The sequence below is a fragment of the Ascaphus truei genome, chromosome 4, assembly GCF_040206685.1.
Source record: "Ascaphus truei isolate aAscTru1 chromosome 4, aAscTru1.hap1, whole genome shotgun sequence".
Classification (NCBI taxonomy): domain Eukaryota; kingdom Metazoa; phylum Chordata; class Amphibia; order Anura; family Ascaphidae; genus Ascaphus; species Ascaphus truei.
In genome coordinates, this window is record NC_134486.1 from 303,928,686 (window position 1) to 303,952,854 (window position 24,169).

Consider the following 24,169-nt stretch of genomic DNA (forward strand, 5'->3'; position numbering starts at 1 on the left):
TCCCTCCCTTAACACAATTTGAAAGATTGTGTCAGGAAAACGAGCACCAAAAAGGCCTAATCTCTCAAATCTACGGGATACTAGATAGACACGCAAGCCCTGACACACACGATTATATGCACAAGTGGGCAGCGGAGTTAAATGTAGACATTGATAGCGAAGACTGGGAGGAGATATGGGAAGCGGCATCAGGAACCTCAGTGTGCACCAGCATTAAAGAAAACATCTACAAGATAATGTTTCACTGGTACTTAACACCAGTGAGACTGCGGCAAATCTACCCTCTGGTATCCGATCTATGCTGGAGAGGCTGTGGACATAGGGGGGACATGGCTCACATATGGTGGCACTGCCCAAAAATTCAGATATATTGGCTCTCAATTCAAAACCTAATTAAAATGGTCACTGACCTCACAATCCCTATGGACCCACTGACCTTCATACTGGGCAGGCCAATGGATGAAATTGACCACCCAGTATGGAAATTAATCTCCTTTATTCTGACTGCAGCGCGGTGCTCGGTGGCACTCTCCTGGAAGAAAAATTCCCCACCCAATATACAAATGGTAAAAAAAAGATTAAATGAGGTAATGTTAATGGAAAAACTGACAGCATTCCTTAACCACTCAACAGAGCGGTTCAACCGCATATGGGAGCCCTGGCTGACCCACTAGACCGTAAGAGACAACAGCCCCCTCCTTTGCCCAGTAACCGGACGAGACGCTGGGACCAAGTAACAGGAGGCGACTCCAGGGGAAGGGAAACCTAGAAATCCCCTCCCTCCTCCCCCCCCCCTTCCCTCCACTCTCTCCCACTCTTTTCTCTCTTTCGGGAGTCTAATCACAGGGTCCACTGAAGGACCGGACGGTCGGCCACCCCTATGGGTGGGTAATCAGGGACCCCTCCCACCCCCTCTCCCCCCCCCACCTCTCGTCTTTCTACCCCACTCTTATAAGGAAAAAGGGAAAAACAACAGTTATGGTATTATGCTATGCACATATGACAATGCGTGTAAAGTGATGTTTCAATACCTAATAAAAATGTTTGGAAAAAAAAAAATCTAATTTGGATAATAACTCAAACAGCAGAGCAGACTCGACTTTACTTCATCATGGTTAGTGCTAAAAGATCTAGGTGTTTAAAAGGCAGCTGTTTCTGACATCATGTATTCAAAGGTTTTTAAAGGAAGGCTTGAACCGATCCAGAAACTATCACATTGAGGTTTTTACTTTGTGCCTCTTTTGTACATAATCTACCCCTCAGGACCGAGTACCCATCAGTAAGTAAATCACCTTACACTGAAGGTGCTTTGCTTTTTTAAAACACATTTTCCTAGTGCCAGTAATTTATTTTATTTATTTCTTAAATGCAGTATATTCTACTACCACAGACATGGTTGTAGGATTATGATTAATATATACATACATAAAACAGTAATACACTCCCAGTTATCATGACAAACCCCTGCACTATATCAGCCTCCAGCCTGTATGGACTGACTAAGGCAAAATGCAGCTTCACCAGGTTGCTTAGATAACCTGTGAAAATTGTGCTACAAAGAGACCCCTCGCCCCTCACACACAGGAAAAGGCATACAAAAAAAGTCTTACCTACTGTCTCTATTGCCTTTCTGCTCCTCTCCTTGCCAAGTAACATGCAGAACTGCAGTGTTCAGCATTGGGAGCCCTCAGGATTCTGTTGTGCCGCGCAGCCTGACTTCTTACATTCCATGATCCCAGGTGGCTTCGGTAGTGAACACTGTGCAGAGAAAGCTCTGAAATTGGCGACAGTGCTGTCGGGGGAATATTGACGTCTGTCGAGTTCTCTTCTCCTTCACTCCGGCATTAAAGGGGGGGAAGGAGGACCAGGTAAGACGCCTGAAGAGAAAATATTCACTGGAAACCCTACCGAGGTAGGGATAAAAAGACTGTAGCTAGGAGGGGTTCCAGGTAGGATATCCGGTTTGCCTACATGGGACTTGTCCCTAACTACAGTATTGGAGAAAGGGACATTTTCCCGTAGCATGTGACGCCATGGAAAGACACCTAGAAAAATTAAACTGCTTGCCATAGAGAAATACATTTTATCTAGATTCTTGTCAAATTACACATAGCAAAACTTTTTATTTTTAGTCACAAGGCTGTTTGTAAACTGTGTGGCCAATGTCCCATTTTATGGCCTGGATTTTTGCTCTTCTGGATGCCCTGGGACTACCAAACAGAAAATGAGAAAGACGTTTCTTTGGTGCAGCGAATAACACAATAACACAAGGGTCATCAGCATTGACCTTTTGACATTTACAAGAAAATTGATATACAGTAGTTAAAGAAATTCTGAAATTTTAAGCCATATACCAAATACAAATATGTGAGTTACCCAACAGAAACACCTATATGAACTGTTGAATAATCCCCATGAGCAAAAACACTGAGTTCCAGAAGACATCTTGGTCATCATAACCATCACATCTCCCTTTTTTCTCCCACAGTAGTGACCACGAGGAAAGGGTTTGAGAAAAATTGACAGGCATTATGGGCAAGCAGAATGGAATTAGAAAGGCACCCAATTAATTTAATTCATGATAAAATAGTTTGGGGTTGTGAGGAAACTTAATCACTGCTACACAGTTTTTTTTTAAAAAAAAGTACATTTTTGGGGGTCAGTGCTGCAATGTTACAGTATTGCCTGAACACCCTTTGAACACACACTGCATGGTTGATCTTTGCATGAAACATTTAAGAAAATGGCTTACCATTCTTGCAAAACATGCACTAAGAATTCCACTTCCAGACCCCACATCCAGAGCTTTGGCACCTTCATGTAGCTGATCATGGAGGAGTTCTAATGCGTATGCATGCTAAAGGAAAAGCAAGAGATTATGAGAAATGTCAGAAAAGGAGAAAAAGAACCCGAATGATGTGGTACAAATGCAAATTTTGCCATTGTGTATAAAATCCATGTGATATTTTAATTAATTTATAATACCCCGAGAAACATAAGAATTATCATCAGACGAGGACCACTTAACCTACCTTATCTACCCATTTTACTACCTGCAGACCCCAATTTATTCTTGGATTTTTTATATTTAGGATACCCTTATGTCTTTCCCATGCAGCTTTCAAATCCTTAACTGTAGAAGCCTCTACCCCCTCTGCATTTTCAAACTCTTCATCTGTAGCCTCAGCACTGCCTGTCATGCTTGCATCCGACCTCCTTCCTCGCTCTACTATCTCCCAATTAAATAGTCCCCAGGAAGAGCAAGAAATAAAAAAAAAATTCAAGGAGAGGAGATTACAGCTTTGTGGACTCGTAGCAACAACTGTCAAAAATCGGGTACCTTTGTAACCATGTTTTTATGTCATACAAAATTAAATTAAACACTGCAGAACTATATATTTTTTTTATACATTTATTGCCCAAGATAACTTAAAATCAAAGGTTGTGTTACTCCAAAACCTTGGCCAGTCTATAAAAGTACGTTAATGAAGCTACCATGGATTTGTGTCTAAATATGTAATTGATGGTCTTCCTACATACTGTAGTAAAAACGTAAAGCTTACCATGTGTGGGGCACTGATTGTTGCTTGATAACCTGTTAAAAAAAAACATATACAGAAAAAGTCTTGAGTTTCATTTTGGGGTTAATATCACCATTCGCACAGGAGGAGGGGTGATCTACAAGATAATTGTGAGCAATGCATTACAGCAAGTTGTACTGTAGCACAAAATAGCGAATGTCTAAATGAAGACATGTTCAATTAAGCAATATAATCATTCTTGCCTTACTATTGTAAGAGGCAAGGGAAAATATTCAGTGAAGAATTTAACATTACACCTGTAAATAAGGAATTATGATTTATCGAGGCAGAATATTACCTATTGCTTGAGGGGAGTCCATGTAAGGATTGCATTTTGCAAAATGTCGGCGATCTGTTCCCAACATGACTTCAAATACACGCTCTGACTTGATTATTCCATTTTCTGAAATACATTTTAGAAGGAAATACATTATACAATTCTTCTCTTTAACAAGAAAGTTAAAGTTGTTTCAAAAATTATTTTCTTTTCCTGGGCTTTTAATACCCGTAGTGTTCAGACGTTTGCAGTGCATTAGGTTTCCATTAAACACGAAAGGAAAAATGTTAGGTAAAGGAGTGCTTAAAATAAAAGCAGAACAGAACTATTTAAAATTCACTACTTTTATTCCTACAAAATTGTTTTCTAAAAGAGCGGCAGTGAACAAGCTTCTTGTTTGTCCCAGTATTAGGGAAAGTAAAAATATGTTTATAAATCAAGTTTACACTCTGTTAAATGGTTTTTAAGCAGAAGTTCAACACATTGTCGTTACAGGCAATCTTTGTGACCTCACGAAGGAGCTATGTTGGCAAGTTGTTGAACTGGCCAATGTATCACCTACTCCTACCGCACAAAAAGGTGGAAGCCAAACTGTGCCGTGTGGATCTGAGCAGGGCGACCCCCCCCCCCCCCCAAGATCAAATAGGGGACTCCACCCTTTGAATTTCGTAGAGTGACATCCCTCTCTGAACCCTATAATCCCCTTGACATCTTGTGTGATTTGCAGCCACACAGGGAAGGAAAGGGGCTTCAATCTGGAGTTGTCCTGCTCTCTTGGGGCTCAGTGGGGGAGGAGGGAGGGAGGTGATCAGATAGAAAGGGGAATTCTGTCTTCATATTTTGGCCACCCCCTTTTGAAACCCCTAGATCTCCCTGAGTCTAGTGCCAGTTCCCGGCGGCTGCCAATGGATGAGCATGGGGGTCCATTTCTGGGTCCCCTTATGGTGTTATGGGTAGCTTCTGTCTGTGTATTAGCTCTGTCCCTCGTTGGGCAGAGCGATTGAACGAGTTTAGAATTAGGTTTAGACATTTGTTTAGAATTAATAGGGCTAGGAATGTGTTGGGGTGGAGTTACAATTTGCAATAAGATTTCAGTTAAAAATGAGTGGTGACTTAGGTTGTATTTTAGTGTAGGGATAGAATTAATATTTTAGGGAAGAACTCAGGTGTATAGGGCTAGGGTTTATGTGTTGGGGCAGGGCTATGGTTAATATTTTTAGGTAGGATCAGTGTCTTTGGTTATGGTTATTTAATGCTTTGGGAAAGGATTTGGGTGCATGGTTTAGTGGAGGATCATGCAATTTGTGGCAAGATGTGTGTGTGTTGGTTTGTGGTAATAGTTTTATGTTCACCTTTGTTTTGGGTTTTTGGATTAGATTCAGGAAAAGTTGGGAAAAAAGTGATCACTATATAGATAGGATTTGGGTTCTTGGTAGCATGTTAGTTGTCAAATAAAATAATCGAATGGAAAGTTAGTGTTTGAGGATGATCAACAACGACAAAATCCATGTATTCACAATGCCAAAAAAATGTAGTAATCCCTAATTTTTAATCCAAGTTCTTTAGTTTTTAAAATGGTATAGCAATTATATAAGCTGACAGTAGATACATTTACAATGGTTTAGTTACAAGGATATAGCAAATTTAGAAGCAATATTGGACATGAGCATTCCTGGTATTAAACTCTTGGAAGACCATTTTGCACCATGAGGCTAAATATGGCATAATGTACATGTAAATCGAGAAGCCTAAAAGAAATCCATGTCTCATATACTCTATACGTCTTTTATATGACAACCAAAAAGGATAAACTGGAATATGTTTTAATATTTGTATAATGTTTTATTTAGTTCGTAAAGTTGTCTTAGAACAATCAAAGCATGGATACTATGTTTTTGTAATATCTGTGTGTGTATGTACATGTATATGTATATACATATCTATATCTATATACACACAGGTGTTTGTACATGCACATCTCTCTCTCTCTCTCTCTTTTAAGCTGCTTAGACTGCCAATATAAAATAATGAAGTCCTCATATCCAATGTAAAGTAATTGGGGGGGGGAAAAAACACTACAACATTTTTTAAAACATAGTAGCTATTGCTTCTATGGGTAATACTACAGTAAATGTAAACATAATATTTTACAGATTAGCAATTTATAGCTAAAATATACCAAATGATGAGGTATTTGCTCCCCATTTAAGAAGTGTAAAAATCATAACTGCTTTAAAAATGCACAATTGTGATTTTAGTAATTGTCCTTCATTTAATTAGGAGCTGAAGCAATACATTTCTACAAAGGACAGAGGCAAAAAATATAAGGTTATGAGCCATACCTTTCTATAACTTAACTTATTCTATTTTGTAAATACTTTAACCTGCTGTGTTTTTTGCTAAAGAAATGTATGGCATTCAATTCTATGCTGTGATGTATAATATTTGTCAATGTTGAAGAGGCCAGCAAATGCAATATACTTAAATAGGTTGTAAGCCACGAAACGATTATGTGGGATTAATGTGGGATCATGTCAGTTTATGAAACAGCAAGGGGTTGTATTCAGTTTGTTATATGGTACATTTTATGCCATGATCTCCTACACAGAATTCTTGGTCTTCCCACCAAATATGTTTGCTGTTGAGCAGAAAAATAACAGCACTGTATGTTATTCTGTGGTAGTATCATTATGAAATGGATTCCGAGGACTGAAGGCCTATAGAATATAAATGTTGCACCTCATCACATATTAATTGTAGCACCAGTAAAGAAAGAATATAAAGGGGGTAATTCAATCTAGTCTGAAATGGCTGTTTAGGCCATTATTGGCTAAAAACTCTTTGAAGTCAGAGTTTTAAGATGATAACGGGCTGAGCAACCGATACAGAGTAGATCCAATTACCACTAAATGTCCTTTATCATATTTTTCAAAGAATATGCACCTGAAGGAGCTTGGAACTGATTTGGAGTCTACCAAGTCGTAAAGTTTATTATGAATGGTCTAACAAACTGAAAGGCCTCCTCTAGTGCTTACAGGAATCCAGTGCAAATGGCACCTGTTTATTCACTTCAAATTTAAGGACAGTCCAATGCCTTTCTAAATATAAAGAACAAGAATACAACATTACAATGCCAGGGGGATGTCCGTTTTTAAAACCGTAGTGGACCATTCTATACTGAGAATTTGGAGCAACTGTAGTTGACAAGTAAAATTAATGTTGGGTTTGGCCAAATTAAATAGGCCTCTAATTTCTAGTCAGCAAAAAGATTTAAGGAAAAACACAACAGTGTACAGTACTGACAGGAGACTGCAAGTTATTGTACTCCCACAGCTTCAAACATGCTCTTTATTTAAAATAAATTCCACTGCATGTGTGGAATAAAACATTGACATCTACAATGTACATAGTGCACTGCCTCTCTGTGCTTTGGATTTTTGCATCAAGCAGAATAAGGGTCTTTTTAAAAAATGCAAGGAAAGGTCAGCCTGCTTCACAATGTGATGTTGTAAGTGACTTCAGAACTGAAGCATTTTAAAGCACTGGTCTCATTTCACCTTTTACTAAAAACTTTTAGAACCTTAGTTTTTGAGACTCTTCATGCTCCCAATACAGACATTATGAAAGAATAATAAGTTTAATAAAATAATAATAATGAAATAAACAGTTCTTTTTATCCAAACTAATACTAGAAAAGAAGCAGGTTTATGTATTAAAGCAGCAATCCACATTCAAAATCTCAGCCTTTATCCCTAAACATCCCCTACGTTCTGGCATCGACATCTACCTTTCCATCTGCCTAATTATTTCCTCTCACTCCCACCTACAAGACTTCTCCCCTGCTGCACCCTCTCTCTGGAACTTCTTACTGCGTATCATCAGATTCTCTCACTCCCATTTTAATACTGTAAAGACTGCCACCTCCGAACTCTTACTGTAACACATGAAAGTAGGCAATGTAAAAAATGCCAAGTGCTCAGGTTCCAAAATGTATCCAGAGGTGCTGACTCATTACAGTTATCTATTCATGTCCTGGATTCTAATGTACTTTGCTGCTTTAGCTCATACCCCTACCTAGGCAAACACTTAGGCTAAGGCCCCGCTGCCTCAGACCACGCACCCGCACTGCAGACAGGCGGCGCCTGGAGAGGCACTTGGGGCTTTTTCCGGTCCAAAGGGACCATTTTTGCAAGTGGGGGGGGGGGGGGGGGGGAGGGGTGGCCAAAACAGGTGGCGGGGCACGGCCATGACGTGAGGGGGCGGGACCGCCCGTCAGCCGTTCAGCCCCTCAACTCTTCAGCCCCTGAACTCCTCACAGTCACGCACACAGGCACACACAAATACACAGGGGGGGGTGGGTGGGGGGTGAATCGGAGCCCGGGGGGGAATCGGAAGGGGGACCCCCCCCCCCCAAGAGGAGAGAGTCTGTGGGAGGGAGCAGGGGGGGACTTCCTTGGTGCTGCAGTTTATTTAAAATCACTGCTTTCCCCCCACACTCTCCTCCCCGCCTCATTGGCTCACAGCCACACCACGTGACGCGTCGCCGCTTGAGATTACAATTCTCTTGAATCCCCTGGCGGCTGACACGTCACAGCGTGTAGTGAGCTGTGCAGCTAGGGGGGACTGGGACCGGCTCGGGAGAATTCCCCTGCTGGTGGGGAACGCTCGTGCGGCCGCCCGCGCCGCGGGTCCCAGCCCTTATATTTGAACAGGACCCTATATGTTAACATTTTTGAGACGACAACAAATCAAGTGTTTTAAAAATAAGGAGCTACAGTACCTTAGAAAAATAATTTAGCTTTTCCTATATCTGCAAGTGTCAGAAGATGACTCGTATACCTTCCACCCTCAATTAATAGCCAGATTGCAAGATCAAACTAGGAACAGTGGCAAGTTCAATAGCGTAAATGTAGCCGACATTTAGAAAATGCTAATAAATACAAGAATCTTTAAATTATGTTTTCAATGTATCCATGGTAAGCAAATGCTTTGTACCGTTTTAACTATCTTAATCTAATGTCTTGGTGCTGAACCCGTTTTAAGGTTTCAAAGCTAGAGGTGAATTGCAACACAACCGCCACACTTTGGAAATAGTACGCTCAGGATGACACTTAGGCAACGCCCATGCTGCTGAAGACCGTGCGGAGGCATTTGCGCGCAGCGCGATCACATTGCCTTAAGGCATTGATCTCACACACAGACCAAACGGGCGACAGGAGGGCGCACGCACCGCGCGAGGAAACTGACGGGCAGGTCACATGAACAGTTCGCCCAATGAGGGCGAATAAGCTCTGTGACGTCAGACACGACCCCCAAGGCATGTCTACCATGTCCAGAAAATGCAACCGCTTCACATCACGGATGCATACGCCTCCGCGCCGACAAAGGCTGTATGAATGCAGCCTTACTGAAATGCTAATGAGTCTTGATAATGAAACCTACACTATCCCCAAATGGTGGAGCTGTACCTTAACAGGTGTGATAAATGTATACAAAATGGATGTGACAGAGAGGCACAAAGACACCTATTTAAAAATGGTGCACTCAGGTGGGGTAATAATAAAACAAGGTCCAAGTTCAAAAGTGAAATGTATGTTAAAAACGTAACTTTTAATACACAACTTGAAAGTGGCTGAACACAGTAGTAGCTAAAAACACGTCTAAACTGTACTCTAATTGGTTGGTAGAATTGGTGCGGGGGGGTGGGGAGAGAAGGGTATGGCAGTGTATAAGGTATGTTACAAATAAGACAAAATTGCCCACCTTTGCCTCAACAACAAAATGGCAGTTGTATGCGAGGTAAGTGGACCAGGTAATATTAGTCCAATGAAAACAGCTCATCACAGCATGTTGGAAATTGCCAGTGAATGCTGGTGAGGTCCCTAACTAACTGGCCTCCCCAGTCTATCCCCCAATGTGTTGAGAGATTTTGGGAGACATCTAAAATAAATATAGTATTTGAGAGATCAGAACTCTCCCAGTTAAAAGCAGTGTATTAGTTACATTTTTAACACAACTTCACCTTTGTACTTCAACCTTGTTTTATTATTAACCCACCTGAGTGCACCTTTATAAATAGATGTTGTCATGAGATATTGTATATTTTAATCCATCTGGTGCTTTAGGTGTTAATGGGCTACCTTTTGTGTTGAAAGATCCCATGCATTTAAGTTGGATTTGAAAAGTACAAAAAGAGTTGGTTTATGGCCTGTTAACACCTTAGACTAGGTTCCCAGTGGCCACGGCTGCACGCGCTATGCATAGCGCGTGCAAGACACACCAGAGCACATCCCTTTATGGGGCAGGCCCCAGGTTGGCGTGTGCGTTCGCGCACAAGCCGCGATGCGTGAGCGCCTTGGCCAAGAGACAAGATTTTTGTCTTTTGGTGCGGCGGCCGAGCATTGGCCACGTCACGGCAGTGGCTCAGCCAATGAGTTATAGAGAAGGGAGCCCCACGCCCCCTAGTGGCGCTACTCAGAAAACACTGGTACTGAATGACTGTCTTTGACACAAATAAAAAATCCTCAATCACTATAGCTGCCAGTTCCTGATGTCCCCCGTAGATACTTAATCATGAAGAATCACAGTGGTCTGGCAATACCCAATAGCCTCTTGATCGAGGTAGATCTTGCATGAGTAGCCAACATAAATCCTCAAGGAAAACTCACTGTTTGCTGCGTAGGGACGCCTGGTAGCATCGGCGTGCTCCAACCGGAATGGGTAACAGGATACAAGAGAAGGTAAGGTGGTGCATCTGCCCAATGAGGAAAGTAACAGACCGGGATCCGGTCTGTTACTTTCCTCATTGGGCAGATGCACCGCCTTACCTTCTCTCGCTCAGCCACTAGGGTGAACCAGCCGTGTTGCGTCATGGTCGCGCGCCTCTAAACCCCCCCCCTCCTCGGATCTCCTGCTTTGCTAGCACAGCCGCAGACCACAGGTCATGGCTGAAACGGGTGCATGAGCCGCCAGGCGCTCTGACGTGTGTGCAGCGGTGACCACAAGGGCCTTAGCCAAGCCTAGTGTTAAAAACTGAGATGATCGAGATAAGGACATATGTTCTGCCAGAGATTGGTTCTCTGACAAACAAAAGGTTTTTCAAAGCATTCTCTGGATGAGGTTTATGGATTGCCAGGGGACGTGGCTAATAAAGTATTAAACCAAAGAGTGTCTTTATTAAAAATGAGAATATCATGTGATGTAATCTCCTATGCATAAAAAGAGTTATAAATCTGAAATTGTGTCACAGAGGGGAATGTACTGACACCACACATGGTTAAGGGTAATAAGGGACAGATTAATTTGTCTCAGGTTTAGTGGTAAGACAGTCATGTTTATAGTCTTGTCGCACCCGCCATGAGCATCTGAATGTATTGATGCGACTCACATGTTTAAGTATTAGTTAAGGAAAGTTATGAGGCCGTATATACTGAAGCAAAGTTTAAACGCCCGTTTGTAAAGGGTCTTTCTTACTATGTCATAAAACTGTCAATTTCACAGCTGATTTACGACAGGATGCGGTTTATGTTGTTTTAATGGGTTAGAACACTACATAAGACAACAAGGCTTCATGAAAAATCAGATTTTGATATGTGTGTGTGTACCAAACACGCAATTCTCGCTTCTGCACCAGTGACCTCACTGGGAGAAAACATATGACACGGTAATGTATAGGGTTTTATGTTATATCCCTTTGAGAAACTGTTCTGCATCTATTGTAATTGTATGTTCTTGTAATCCTTTTTCAGTAATCTAAGGATAGAGAGAGATAGAGGGAACCCTTGTGGAGGAGAAAGGTAAGTTGGCTAGAGTAGCCGTGGGTATTAACCCTGATTGCATATCTAAGTCACGTGCCCACTTGTGTGCTGTTCATTACAGGTGGTTTATGGGGAAGGATTTAGGGGAGATGTTACTCATCTGAAGGATCTTTGCGAAGGTGAAGGGTGGGGCAGCTTTTGAGCTGTGTATTAATAATTGTCCTTTACGGGAAATACTGTCTATATGCGGCACCTTTGCGGAGGTGAAAAGTGGGACCACTTGCGAACCGAGTATTAACCCATGTCCCGTAAGCAAGGTCACATGCTCACAGGTGTGGCGTACGTGACAAATGTCTTTGCACCTCTGACACTTTCATTTTTTAGAGGTGAATTGTTTTTGTTTTGTATGGCAGTATGAACCAACAGGAAGTGGACAGGCAATAACAGTAGGAGAGAGATCTATTACCACACCAAAAATATCCTGCATACATTTGTCACATTTAACAGCCTGAAGCACTTTATGGCAAAAGTACGTCTGTGCTGAAGCCTGAAAGCCATAACGATAATATATTATTGTTGGAAGATGGAGGTGAGGAAAGAGTGTTGCAGATTTCGTAAAAATCACATTTTATTGCACCATAGAAGAAACTACAGTGCAATAAAATATGAGGTTTACTAAATCTGCAGTGCCCACAAGAATGAGCTATAAGATTTTCTGGAGCCCGCCTGTTCTAGCTGATACTGTATATGTTTTTTTCTTAATACAAGTGACAATGCAGGTTTTGTTGCAGCTGGATCCATTCTTCCTACAGATGACAACACAAACACAGACACTCTGAATTCATTGGTTCAGAAGATATAGTGCGTCAAACATTAAACGATGTTCAGAGAATGCAGCTTTTGCTGCATTAGAGGAGTTTGGACAGAAAGATGGCAAGATCAGTTCTTGATTCAAATAGAATGAAGAGACAACTTTGGGCAGAAAATACAGGACAGGTTTAAGAACAACATTGACTTAATAAAAGATTAGAAACAGTTCTTTACTGGACAAAATCTGATTTTACATCCTGATGTAACTGTGACTAGAAGCGCAGTCTAAAGTGCGAGGTTAAATACTGAACTTTGCTGGATCGGCTTGAAAGGAGGCATTGTGAGTGCCCTCAGAACTAGAGGCAAGTCTCATGATTGAACCATGTACATGACTTGTGGTCTCAACCTGCATACAACCTGGAAAAAAATAAATAAACACATTACCAGATCAACTGAGGCCATTTGTTTTCCCAGTAATTCGGAGAGTGCAGAGACTTTGACCTTTAGAGAGCCAAGATGGAAAGAATAGGCTAAAGCGCTCCAATGCCAGGAATTAAAGAATATTGTAAGCCAAGACCACTTCATCCAAGGTATAAGGAATGAGTAATAGTATTAATGGTAGTACATAATAACCACTTGTATGGGTACTATCCTCCTGAAGACAGGTGGTAGATGGTACAAGCCCACCCACAATCAGTCTCATTGGCAGGTTCCCCTGAATATAAGCAATACTCACATCCTTGAAAAAGAACGCTGTGACGTTCGAAACGCGTTGGATGGGTTTTTTGTCACATTAAAGTGCCCTTTTATTCAATTTTTGATTCTGGGTCCTTCCTGCTCTGTTTTTGCTTGTGCGCTTTGTTTCACCATTTATCCCTGCTTTAGAGAGCCAATACTGATCTCTATTAGTTTTGCAATCTAGTTTCAAGGAGTACGGGGATCAAGAGAATTGCAATGTTCTATGATACGCCATAGACAACTTTCTTGCCACTAGCCAGTTTTGAATTACTTTATTGGAGACAAAACCAACTGTTACCTAGAGCAAAGAGATCTGTGGAAATAGGCAGGCTGATCTATCATCACAATGAACAGCTTCAGAAACTATCCAGTGTGTAAGCCAGAAGTGAATTATAGGCACAACATATGCTTTTTACATTTTTGGGGGATCTTCTGAATTAGTGGCGCAGGTCGGAACACATACGCCAGTTCTAATTCTCAGTTAAAAGAGAATATCTACGCACAAGGCTTCCAGATGACATTCTTGAGCATAAGATTTTTAACTTCACGTTTTCCAGAGTGATAGATCTATTTGTAAAAGTCCCCATCTTCTTACTTTCTAACAGAAAATGACCACTCCTGGATTCGGTGTATGCTTTTATAGAATGCAATCTACTCGAATTCTACAAAGTACCATTTTTCCAAGATGCCGAGAACCCAAGCATTGTAAATCGACCAATCACAAACTATTCTGAACTATCAAAAGTCTTTTTCCAACTGGAAATGACTCCTTATTTCATGACCTTTTAGCAGAGGTACTGTAGTCTCCAAGCTGACAGGCTACAAGTCATGGACAGCAATACAGTGGTAATCTGAAGCAAGTGAAAATTTGAAAATATTTAGCAACATGTATATATTAAATTATATGTATATTATATACGATTGTAGAATTCAGCATCTCTAAAGCCATATGTGGCTGGAGCTATATAAATACAAAATACTTGCTAATACAATCATTTACCGGGGGGGGGAGAAATCGTTTTCATCGTGAATATTTGACATACACGTCATTTAAAAGAGTAGGTTCAGAAAGAACCCCAAAAAGATCCTATATCAAGCACTCGCTGTGGAAAGTAGAAGGTGGGTCATTACTCCATGAGATACAAAATATTCCTACAAATGGTCTATTGACCAGAGGCTAACCATCAGCTGACATAATTCATTTATGTCCACGAAGGACTAAAAAAAGTGAGAAAAAAAAAACAATAACGTTTTAATAAACATTAAACAATTGAACATGTGTGGTGTGCTAAAAATCCTCATAGGAGGCAAGCTCCAGTTTAAATGTGGTTGATATATACCTCATATTCTAAAGAGTATAATCCCCTATACAGAAAATAGGCCATAGAGGTACACAGTAGATATACCAACATCATATCAAGGAAAATGGTGCATCAGCAAACAGGTACTGTATGTACGGTATATATACACACCTCAAAGGGAACCCAACAGCACATTGAGAAACAATAATCCATATGTCTCAACATAAGCGTCACAACAGAGGATATTTCTCATATACAAAACACAGAGCTGTATGGAGGGATCATTGTATGTATAAGCAAATAAGGCAATAATGATATTAGTAAGTAGAGTGTATGCCAAATGGTGTAACTATAAAGAAATATTACAGTCTCTGTGGATAATCACTGAAAGGTGAACCCTGTAGTGCCGTTCTATAGGGGATAGATACACACACACTACTAGCAGTCTTATGAGATCTAGCACTAGTATAAGGGCAGACAACACAACAATCTCAGGTACACTAGCCAATATAGTCTAATCGTAGTGGGTGTATTGTGTGTGTGTGTAATGTATGTGTGTGTAATGTATGTGTAATGTGTCAAAGTGTATTCCTTGTGCCCAGTAATAGTCGCGATACAAGCCGTATATAAGTCAGTCGCTGCTGCACCAAGATGGTGATGCCTCAATTCAGGACATCACCGTCGTGATGTCATCAGTCCCCGACGCGCGTTTCACGTGACACGGCACGTTTCATCAGGGGGAGGAGTCAGGTGATAGGGTATAGCAGGGACCAATGGTAGTGTCCCTGTTGAATGCATAATACGCCAGGCTCTTCCGAAAACATATACAAAACTAATGGTACCCAATCAGGTTTACTGCATATTAAAAAGTAAAGAACTAAAACAACGCAGCAGATAAAGTTAAACAATAATAATCTATATGACCTATTTGACACAGACATACTTAAAATCACACCACATGTGAAGTTAAACCTTAATATGCATATATTTACACACTAGCTGATATACCCGGCGTTGCCCGGGATGTAATTTTGGGGGGGCGGGCGACAGGGTTGGGCTTCCCACCCCCCTTGAATATGCATATATTTACACATATACACATGCACATCAAAGTAGCCGCCAAATATAGTATGCACTTGGCATGACGTGGGTGAAAAGGGAGGCCAAAAATACTAAAATAAATAAAAATATAGCAGATGTATTCTCAATACCGAGAGCATCTGCTAAACAGCATATATCTTCATACATGACATACAGTGCAGTTTTAGGTAGAAAGCAAGGTTTCTTTCTATGTATGGTCTCTGGTGTTCACTCAATTAGTAGGCATTGCCGCTTCATGCAGCAAACTACAATAAAAGATAAAAATACAATTTTGCAGCAAAGAAACAACTTTGGATGACAGTGCTCCCTAAATGTCATAGTTTAAACAAAGTGGATGCACATCCACTGCTTTCCAAATATTGAAGCTTGTTTTACACTGGCTGAAAGTGAATGGACACAAAAGACTAATAGACAAGAGGAGAAAAGTGAAAGGATGTGTGTATTGACATTCCGGTCATAGCCCTGGCCTTCACAAATCCAGCAGTCAACCACCGAGACTGATGCTTGTAATTAATACTGCTGGAATCTGCACAGTAAGCTGGTTCATTTTTTTTGTACAACTATATCTGGCAACGTTCAAAAGGCAAAAACACGTTTAATCCAGTCATTAAAGGATGTCAGCAATGACACATTGCACACCGCCTGGAGCGCACTGGCTTTGTCACTTAAACCCTTTACTTAAGGGGCCAGGAACAAAACCTATCTTGCTTCTCTAGTAGAGAAATAACCAACGTCTTGTTTGTCCAAGCTGCGTAATTTAAGAGCAACCAACAAGCCACATTTTCAAGGACTTTCTAATTAATTATGCCTTAATCGACTAGCCTGGCAGATGCCTTTTGGTGGTTAAGATTTTGAAGTTGGACAAGCTTCTAGGCAGCAAGCCCCTTAAAATTCCAAAATATGGTTTCCCTTTAAGATGAAGCACGTTACTTGCAGCACCTAGGACTCCATGGTTAGTTGCCAAAACATTATTTTCAGCTTGCCAGTTAAAAAAAAAAAAAAACAGCAGAAAGCACCAACGTTATCTACCAATGACACTGTTGCTTTCTATTTGCTACCAGTGCAAACCTGGAAACAGCAGTCATATTGTTTCCTCAGGACAATAGTTATTGTCTGAAAGAATAAATGCTGCTTTAACACAAACATATGTGCAGAATGCTACATGGCAGCAATGTGGTAAAACATCCAATGATGGAAAAAAACTAACAGACCATAAAATAGCTAACGAACGGGGGCGTGGCCAAGACTGAGCTAAACAGAATTAAGGCAAACCAAGGCACAAAAACGCCTAATAAAGTGCTCATGGCAGCTTCTATAGTAGGGGACTATCAGTATTCAGCTGCTTGATCCTTGAAACCTCACAGCTACAGCTCCCTGAGATGCCCAAGATGACCACCGGCCACGCTGATTAGAGCATTCTGGGCGCTTTTAACTGACTTGGTGCCGGGAGGAACCCAACAAGGAAGAATGTCCCCGGACTTGCAGTGGTGCTCAGACGGGCTCCCGGTGCAGTCACAGATGACAGCTGCAGGCGAGTCGGAGCCAGGGGACTCTGAGTCGGAAGCGTGGCTGGTGGTGCAAACTAACTCGAAAAGCCTAGTGCTAGAGAGTCCGGAGAGGGGGCAGGGCGCTACGCTGGAGGCAAAACAAGGAGCAGAGGAGGGCTGCCTGTCAGGAATACACGTTTCAGCGCCGAAGGAGGCTCCCGGCTGTTGGTCGATGCGGTTTGCGGGGGAGGCCCCTGAGGTGCGGTGAAGTGGCCATCTTGCTTCGGCCCCCATAACGCTGCCACAAGGGAACGTGGGTCTGTCTCTTTCCCCCGGCTCAGGCCTGACTGGGACCTCTAGCAGACGGCCTGCCCCCCCCACGGCAATCACTTGGTTATTTGCTGAGGATCAGGCCCCAGGACCACCCAGGGTGTCCCCACAACCCAAGATGGCCACCGAAGACCTCTAAAGTGCTGCTGGAGACCACAGCAAAGATCTGACAGCCACTGACAAGAAAAGGTGAGCAACTAGGGGCGGATGGTCCCATCACCCGCACACCACCAAATTCACATACAACTTTGAAGTGAAATCCAACAATTTAGAAGCCAGAGGGGCTACAATTTAGAAGTGAGGGGAGTACCTTCTCCCCTTCCCCATAGAATAGGAAGACAAGCTAATAAGCATAAAATCTGGAGCTTTGGGACTCTATAGGGGACGATGTACCCCCCCCAAAAGAATGCTGTTTGCACAAGTGAGCCAGCACAGAGCAAGCTAAAACGGCGTCCTGACACTCTTGCTCTGTGATACCCCGGGCCTCCTTTTTTCTAAGCTTATGTCAGCTTTTCTAAGCTTATGAAATCAAATTCGCCCTGGCTAATTCTCTAAATATAAACAATAACTCGTACGAGATCCACCTACCATAGCCTCAAAAGCTGTTAGAACCAGCAAAAAGAAAAAGCTACAAGAATTATTAAAAAAAAACCATGGCCGGCCATCCCGCACAGCACCGAATTTGGCGATGATCCCTCCATGGATCACTCAGACTCTGAACCGGGTGTGGAAATCGAAAATCTCTCCACGAAGACCGACTTGCTTACCTTCTTTAATAAAATTGAATCTAATGCAAACAGCAGTGAAGGATCTCAAAAGGGAAATATCTTCCCTCAGAGACCGCACCAGCTCCCTAGAATTTAAGGTAGTCGCTACAATCACCCGTCAATCCCATATGGACGCTGAACTCAAAGAGGTGAAGGCCTAGCTTCTGGATGTCAAAGACAGACAGGAGGATATGGAGAACAGAGAGAGATTGCCGTAATAATCTAAGGATTCAGGGGGATCCCGGAATCAGAGATGGATATCGAGGGATTTATTGGCAAGTGGCTAACGTAAACTCTTCCAGATTTCACTGGAGGAGTCTCTTGCTCTGGGCAGATGCCACAGAGCCCTAAAAATGAGACCCCAACCAGGTGACAAATCAAGAGATGTGGTGTTAATATTCCATTACTTCAATACAGTGACAAGAGGCCCCAGAGATTTCAAGTTCCAAAATATAACCCTGCAGGTGTATGTTGACCTGGCGCCTTCCACACTAGCCAAAAGAAGAAATCTCTGAGGTAAAAACAAAATTGTGAGACCGCAATGTTGAATACAGATGGACATTTCCTTTTGGACTCATGGTAGTTAAAAACGGGAAACCCCAGGAACCTGGACGATGGGGAAGCCTTCCTCAACAATCTTTTTTTTTGTTGTTCCCCCTCATCCCAGATTTTGTTTCCAATGGCAGATGGGCATTCAGAATGTCTCTCCGGAGGCACACCCATGCTCATTCTCTTTTCATTTCTGTTTTTGCCGGTCCCACCCCTCGTTTTTTCTCCCCACCCCCGAACAGCCAATTGGTGACGATCACAACAGAAGTTGAACGGGGCAGCCCAAGTTTGATCACCTATGCTTGTCAGCGTTGTCAACCCAAACATGCGATGGTCAAAAGAGGGATGGCAGTACTATTTCACAACCAGATGGCTTTCACACACAAATTAAGAAAGTGGACAGAGACGGCAGATACATGATCTTGGTATAATTGTATGAAAGGAAGTAACCATAGCTACAGTATATGTCCCGAATAAGAATAGCGTTGACTTTTTCAATTCATTTTTTACTACTCTGGGCAACTGGTCGAAATGTCAAATTATCCTGGGAAGAGATTTTAACCTCGCAATAGACCCGGCCCTAGATATATCTTCCACCCCGAACTCTGGCCACAAAATTATAGACCTCAGAAGGTCAGGAAACGAGGCCTTCTCTCACTTAACTTGGTAGACATATGGAGAGAGATGAACCCCCAGGCTAGGGACTATACCTTCTACTCATAACCTAACATTCACGCATCGATAATATCTTTATAAGCGCAGACCTGATCCCCCAGGTTTCTGATGCAAATATTCACAGTATAACACGGTAGGATCATGCCGCAGTAGATTCTACAATCACAAATCTAAATATTAAAGGCACCCAGGAGATTAAATGGAATCTCTACTCAAGATCCCAGAGGTTCTGAGTGAAGTTAACAGGGAAATAGAGGCGGCTTTCCTCCAGACTAATGAGGGAAGTGTGTCATCATTGACAATGTGGGAGGCACAGAAGGCTTCAATTAGTGGCTGCCTTATCTCTATTACCTCAGATAGGAAGAGGACCAGACAGCTTAGGATTGACTCACTCCAAGCTAAGATTGACGCTCTCTCCATACTACATAAAAACAACCAATCCCCAGGTATGTTGCTATCCCTTAAGGAATCTAGAGCTGAGCTCAATATGTTTCTAACTGTAAAAGCAGAAGTTTCTTAACTGATCAAAGAGGCAGTTCTACAAAAAAGTAAATAAAGCAGACTCCCTCCTGGCAGCTAAACTATGAAACAGGCGTCCTACCGATAATATCCACTCAATTAGACTGCAGTCGGGCTCTTTAACCTCTAACCCAAAAGCAATAGTGGGAGAATTTCAGGACTATAATTCTAAATTATATAATGGTAATAAAAATGCTACACGATGCCCATACAGGGGCCAAAATAGCTAGCTATCCCCAGTCCGCTGATCTACCTTCTCTGTCTGTGGCTCAACAAGAAGCTTTGAACTAACATAACTTTAGAAGAAGTACAACTGGTAATTAAAAATGTAAAAGCCTCAAAAGCCCCGGGCCCAGATGGGTTCTCACATTTATATTATAAAAAAAAAGTAGTGATTCTCTTTATCCCCCCATCGGCTCTCGTTGGTCAACTATTATGGTAGACTCCATTTTCCCAACAAGCATGTTGCAAGCTTCTCTCTCATTTATAAGGAGAGAAAGGACACCTCAGCATGTGGGAGCTACTGACCAATACCTTTAATTAACTCAGATATTAAAATCTTTTCAAAGATTTGGGCCAATAGATTAGTAAAGATTCTTCCCTCTTTGGTTCATGTCGATCAGGTGGGCTTTATTCCAGGCAGACAGGCCGCGGACAATATTAGGAGGATTATAGATCTCACGGCATGGGCAGCTCAGAAAGATGTACACACCAGGATGCTTAGCCTTGACGCAGAGAAGGCCTTTGATCGTTTTGACTGGATATATGGAGGAAACATTGAAGGCCTTCAGTTTTTCAGGCATTTTCCTCAAGGCAGTCATGGCACTCTACTCAAATCCCACTGCAATAGTAAAAAGCCAGGGCTTCCCCCTCATCCCAATTCCAGATAAACGTGGTACAAGGCAAGGGATGCACTCTGTTCCCACTCATCTTCACTCTTTGTATGGAGCCTTTAGTGGCACATTAGCTGAAATTCTAATATCCCAGGTCTCGAGGTGGGGGTCTGTCATACAAACTAGCCTTATTCGCCGACGATGACATTTTAACGGTAACAAAACCTTCAACAACCCTACCAAACCTGTTCAACTAATGATCTATTTTCAACAATCTATCGGGTTTCAAGATAAATAACAGTAAATCAGAGGCTTTAAATATCAATCTAAGGCAGGAGACAGTTAAGCTAATCAAACTAAGTTTTGATTTCAGATGGCAACAATCCTCACGGAAATATTTGGGAGTCTTTCTAACGAAGGACTACGATTCACTTTACCAAGCTAACTATCCCAAAATACTGAAGCACTAAAAAGCCGATCTACAGTAGTAGTATAGATTAAATTTAATATCTCTTGGATGGGGAGAGTCCAATCAGTGAAGATCAATCTACTGCCCAGGTTGCTCGCTCTTTCAGACCCTCCCCATACCCATTGTAACGTCAGATATAGCCAAACTCCAATCCTTAGTCTCCAAGTTTATTTGGAACAAGAGACCCAGACCCACCAGAGCAGGCAGCCTGGCAGTCCCTTGCCATCTCTTGTACTACAGGGCTGCTCAAGCAAGTCAGTGGGTGACTTGGCACGCAAACCCTTTACGAAGGAGGTGGGTCTCCTTGGAGGCAAATCTAATAAGTCCAACCCTCATAGAAAATATTTTGAGGCTCTCTAACCAGGTGGGTCTTTTGAAACATAATGCCAGCGATTACACACTCAGACTCCCAGATGACCCCTTTCTATGGCAACAGAGATTTTTCTCCAAGGTATTCTAAACAATCTTTCACGAACTGGCAGCAAGCAAATATCTGAATTTTAGACATTAGCCATGGCCTTAAGGTGACTCCCTTTGACAAACTGGTTAAGGATAGAGAAGTTCCGTCGGGAGAGATCTTTCGTTGTCTCCAGTTAGGGGCCTTTTATGCAAAAGTTATGCCTACTAGCCCTATCTCATTGTTCGAGAGACTCTGCCTAGGGGCAGACCTCCACCAGTGGTTGATTTCAAACTTAAACAGCCATTTTTCCCTGCCAGCTGAAGACCCCTAGGCTAAAAATTTATAGACAAAGTGGGAAAATGATCTGGGTGAGGAACTGGAGGACGATGATTGGGAGGATAATTTTGAGTCCGTAGCTAAAAGCTCAATCTCCTGAACTATTCGAGAAAATGCTTACAAAGTTATGACTCGTTGGTACAACACTCCCGAAAACATTGCTAAATGTGTTTCAGGCTACTTCCCCATTTGTCCCAAAGGATGCAGTGGGGTGGCCTCTCCTAAATATGTGGTGGTCTTTTCCTCGGGTACAGGACCTCTGTAGACAGTGAGATCTTGGATCCAACAGATCCTAAGCCTGGGGTAGTCCGGATGCCTGCTCCTGCATGTATGTTATGTGGTCTGCCGTGTAGTGGCTCAAGGGCTTACAAAACTTTGGCCAAAATGTTAAACTAAAAGACCATTTTATTTAATAGATATCTATACATATATATTTAGGCACTGTACCGTGTATAAGTTTTACTGGATGTGCACTGAGCTCTGTCTGTGTTTCATGTTCTGTCTATGGTTTTAAACATATATTGCCATGCTCAGTAGCACTCATCTGTGACACTTATATGCTTATATATATATGTTGTGGTTATTTTGGGGGTTCAATATGAGCTTGTAAGTGACCCACCCCCCTCCCCAGACCACTCACCCAATAATGTTATATTTCTGTATATCTCTGCCTTTATACCCAATAAAAAATGTAAGTTAAAAAGAAAAATAGCTAAAGAACAAGTACTGTAAACTGCACGTCACAAAGACTACAGACAAGGAACCTGTGCACTTAAAAAAAAAAAAAGTCAATTACTACTGAGGGCAGTGTGAAATTTGGTGACATTCTGATTTGTCACACATATAGATACAGTGTAGGGGGAGGTGGGAGAGAAATCAAAAGCAGCTAGGGATGATTTCGGCCCTATAATAATGAAGAGCTTCAGGCCGCGTTCACACAGGTGGCTTTGCGACGCTGCTTGCGCACGTCCGCATGCTGGACGATGTGTGATCATCCCCAGCAGACGGAATGATCCGACACAGGGCGACATCCAGGAAGTGTGAGAGAGCGTGTGTGTGTGTGTGTGAGCGTGTGTAATTAGAGCAAGTTCCTGAAGCGCCTGAACTCACTGTACTCCGGGTCCCACTTCAGCTTGTTTTGTGTGGGTTTTTTTTTCTTTCTTTTCTTCCTCCACACCAAAGGGGGTGGGGGGGAGAGAGAGGGGGCAAAGTTATCAGAGCTAGTTTTATTTTACTGAGGTGATCATATACTGAGAGGGGAGGGTCACCTGTCCCCAGACACCCGTCTTTCCGATTTCACTGCCGAGTCCCTGGTCAATTTCAGAAGCCAATCAATGTAAACGTCTGGACATTGATTGGCTGCTGAAATTGACGTCACGCTGCTACAGCCGGAAATCACAGATTGAAAAGACTCCCGCGACTGCAGCAGCGTCGACGCCGTACTTTGCAGCCAATGGTAGTTTCAATACTGAACACTATCATTGGCCGCCAGGCATCTGTGATGAACACGCGCGCGTCGTGTAGTGCGCTGTGTGAGCGGGGCCTTAATATTCGTGAATAAGGGGAACATGGCATTGTGGCACAATAAATAAGGGTGGTTTCTTAAAACTGAGGTCCAGTTTAAGTGAGGCTCAAATTGTTTCCATCCTTCAAAACATGGAAGTGTCTCATTTTAACTTCAAATTAGTTTGATTAGGTACTGCAACAAAACAATAACAATTCCAAACTATACATCTTTACATTCATCAAGGCTCTATAAAAATCTCCTAAAGAGGACCACACTCCTGAAACAGAGCCGATACGGGCTAGAAATACATAGACCGTTTGATTATCATTTCATTTATAGCTATAAAATATATATATATTTTCTAAATGTTTGTTCTGGGACCAACACCCCCACAAAGCTCCATTAAGTCACTTAATGTGACGTTAACAAAACTTAGCATCAAGTTAAGACTAACAGCATATCTTCAAAGGGCAGTAACGTAAGCCATGTTTTCTCCTGTAAGGATCATTGCATTATGTATAACAGCAGTTAATGACAGACAAATTATATGCAAACAATGCATTATAGCAGGGGTGCGCAAAGTTTTGACCCTGCGGCCTCCTCACCTCCCGGCTTGCCCCCCCCCCCTCTGCTCGGCTCTGGCGTCAAATGATGCAGCGGGGTCATGCGACATCACGTTGCCATGGCAATGGGACGTCACATGACCCCGCGTCGTCATTTAATGCCGGTTAC

The 24,169-nt window shown here is 42.2% G+C and overlaps 1 protein-coding gene across 2 annotated transcripts in view; it reads right to left on the minus strand.

Moving 5' to 3' along the window:
- Positions 1–24,169, minus strand: part of PCMT1 (protein-L-isoaspartate (D-aspartate) O-methyltransferase) — a 524,500-nt gene that overhangs the window by 482,856 nt on the left and 17,475 nt on the right. For both annotated transcript variants that reach the window (XM_075597778.1, XM_075597777.1), the window contains exons 2-4: positions 3,880–3,984; positions 3,564–3,595; positions 2,753–2,857 (exon numbers count right to left, since the gene is read on the minus strand). In XM_075597778.1, coding sequence (XP_075453893.1) covers positions 2,753–2,857; positions 3,564–3,595; positions 3,880–3,984 — 242 coding nt within the window. The remainder of the gene's footprint in view (positions 1–2,752; positions 2,858–3,563; positions 3,596–3,879; positions 3,985–24,169) is intronic.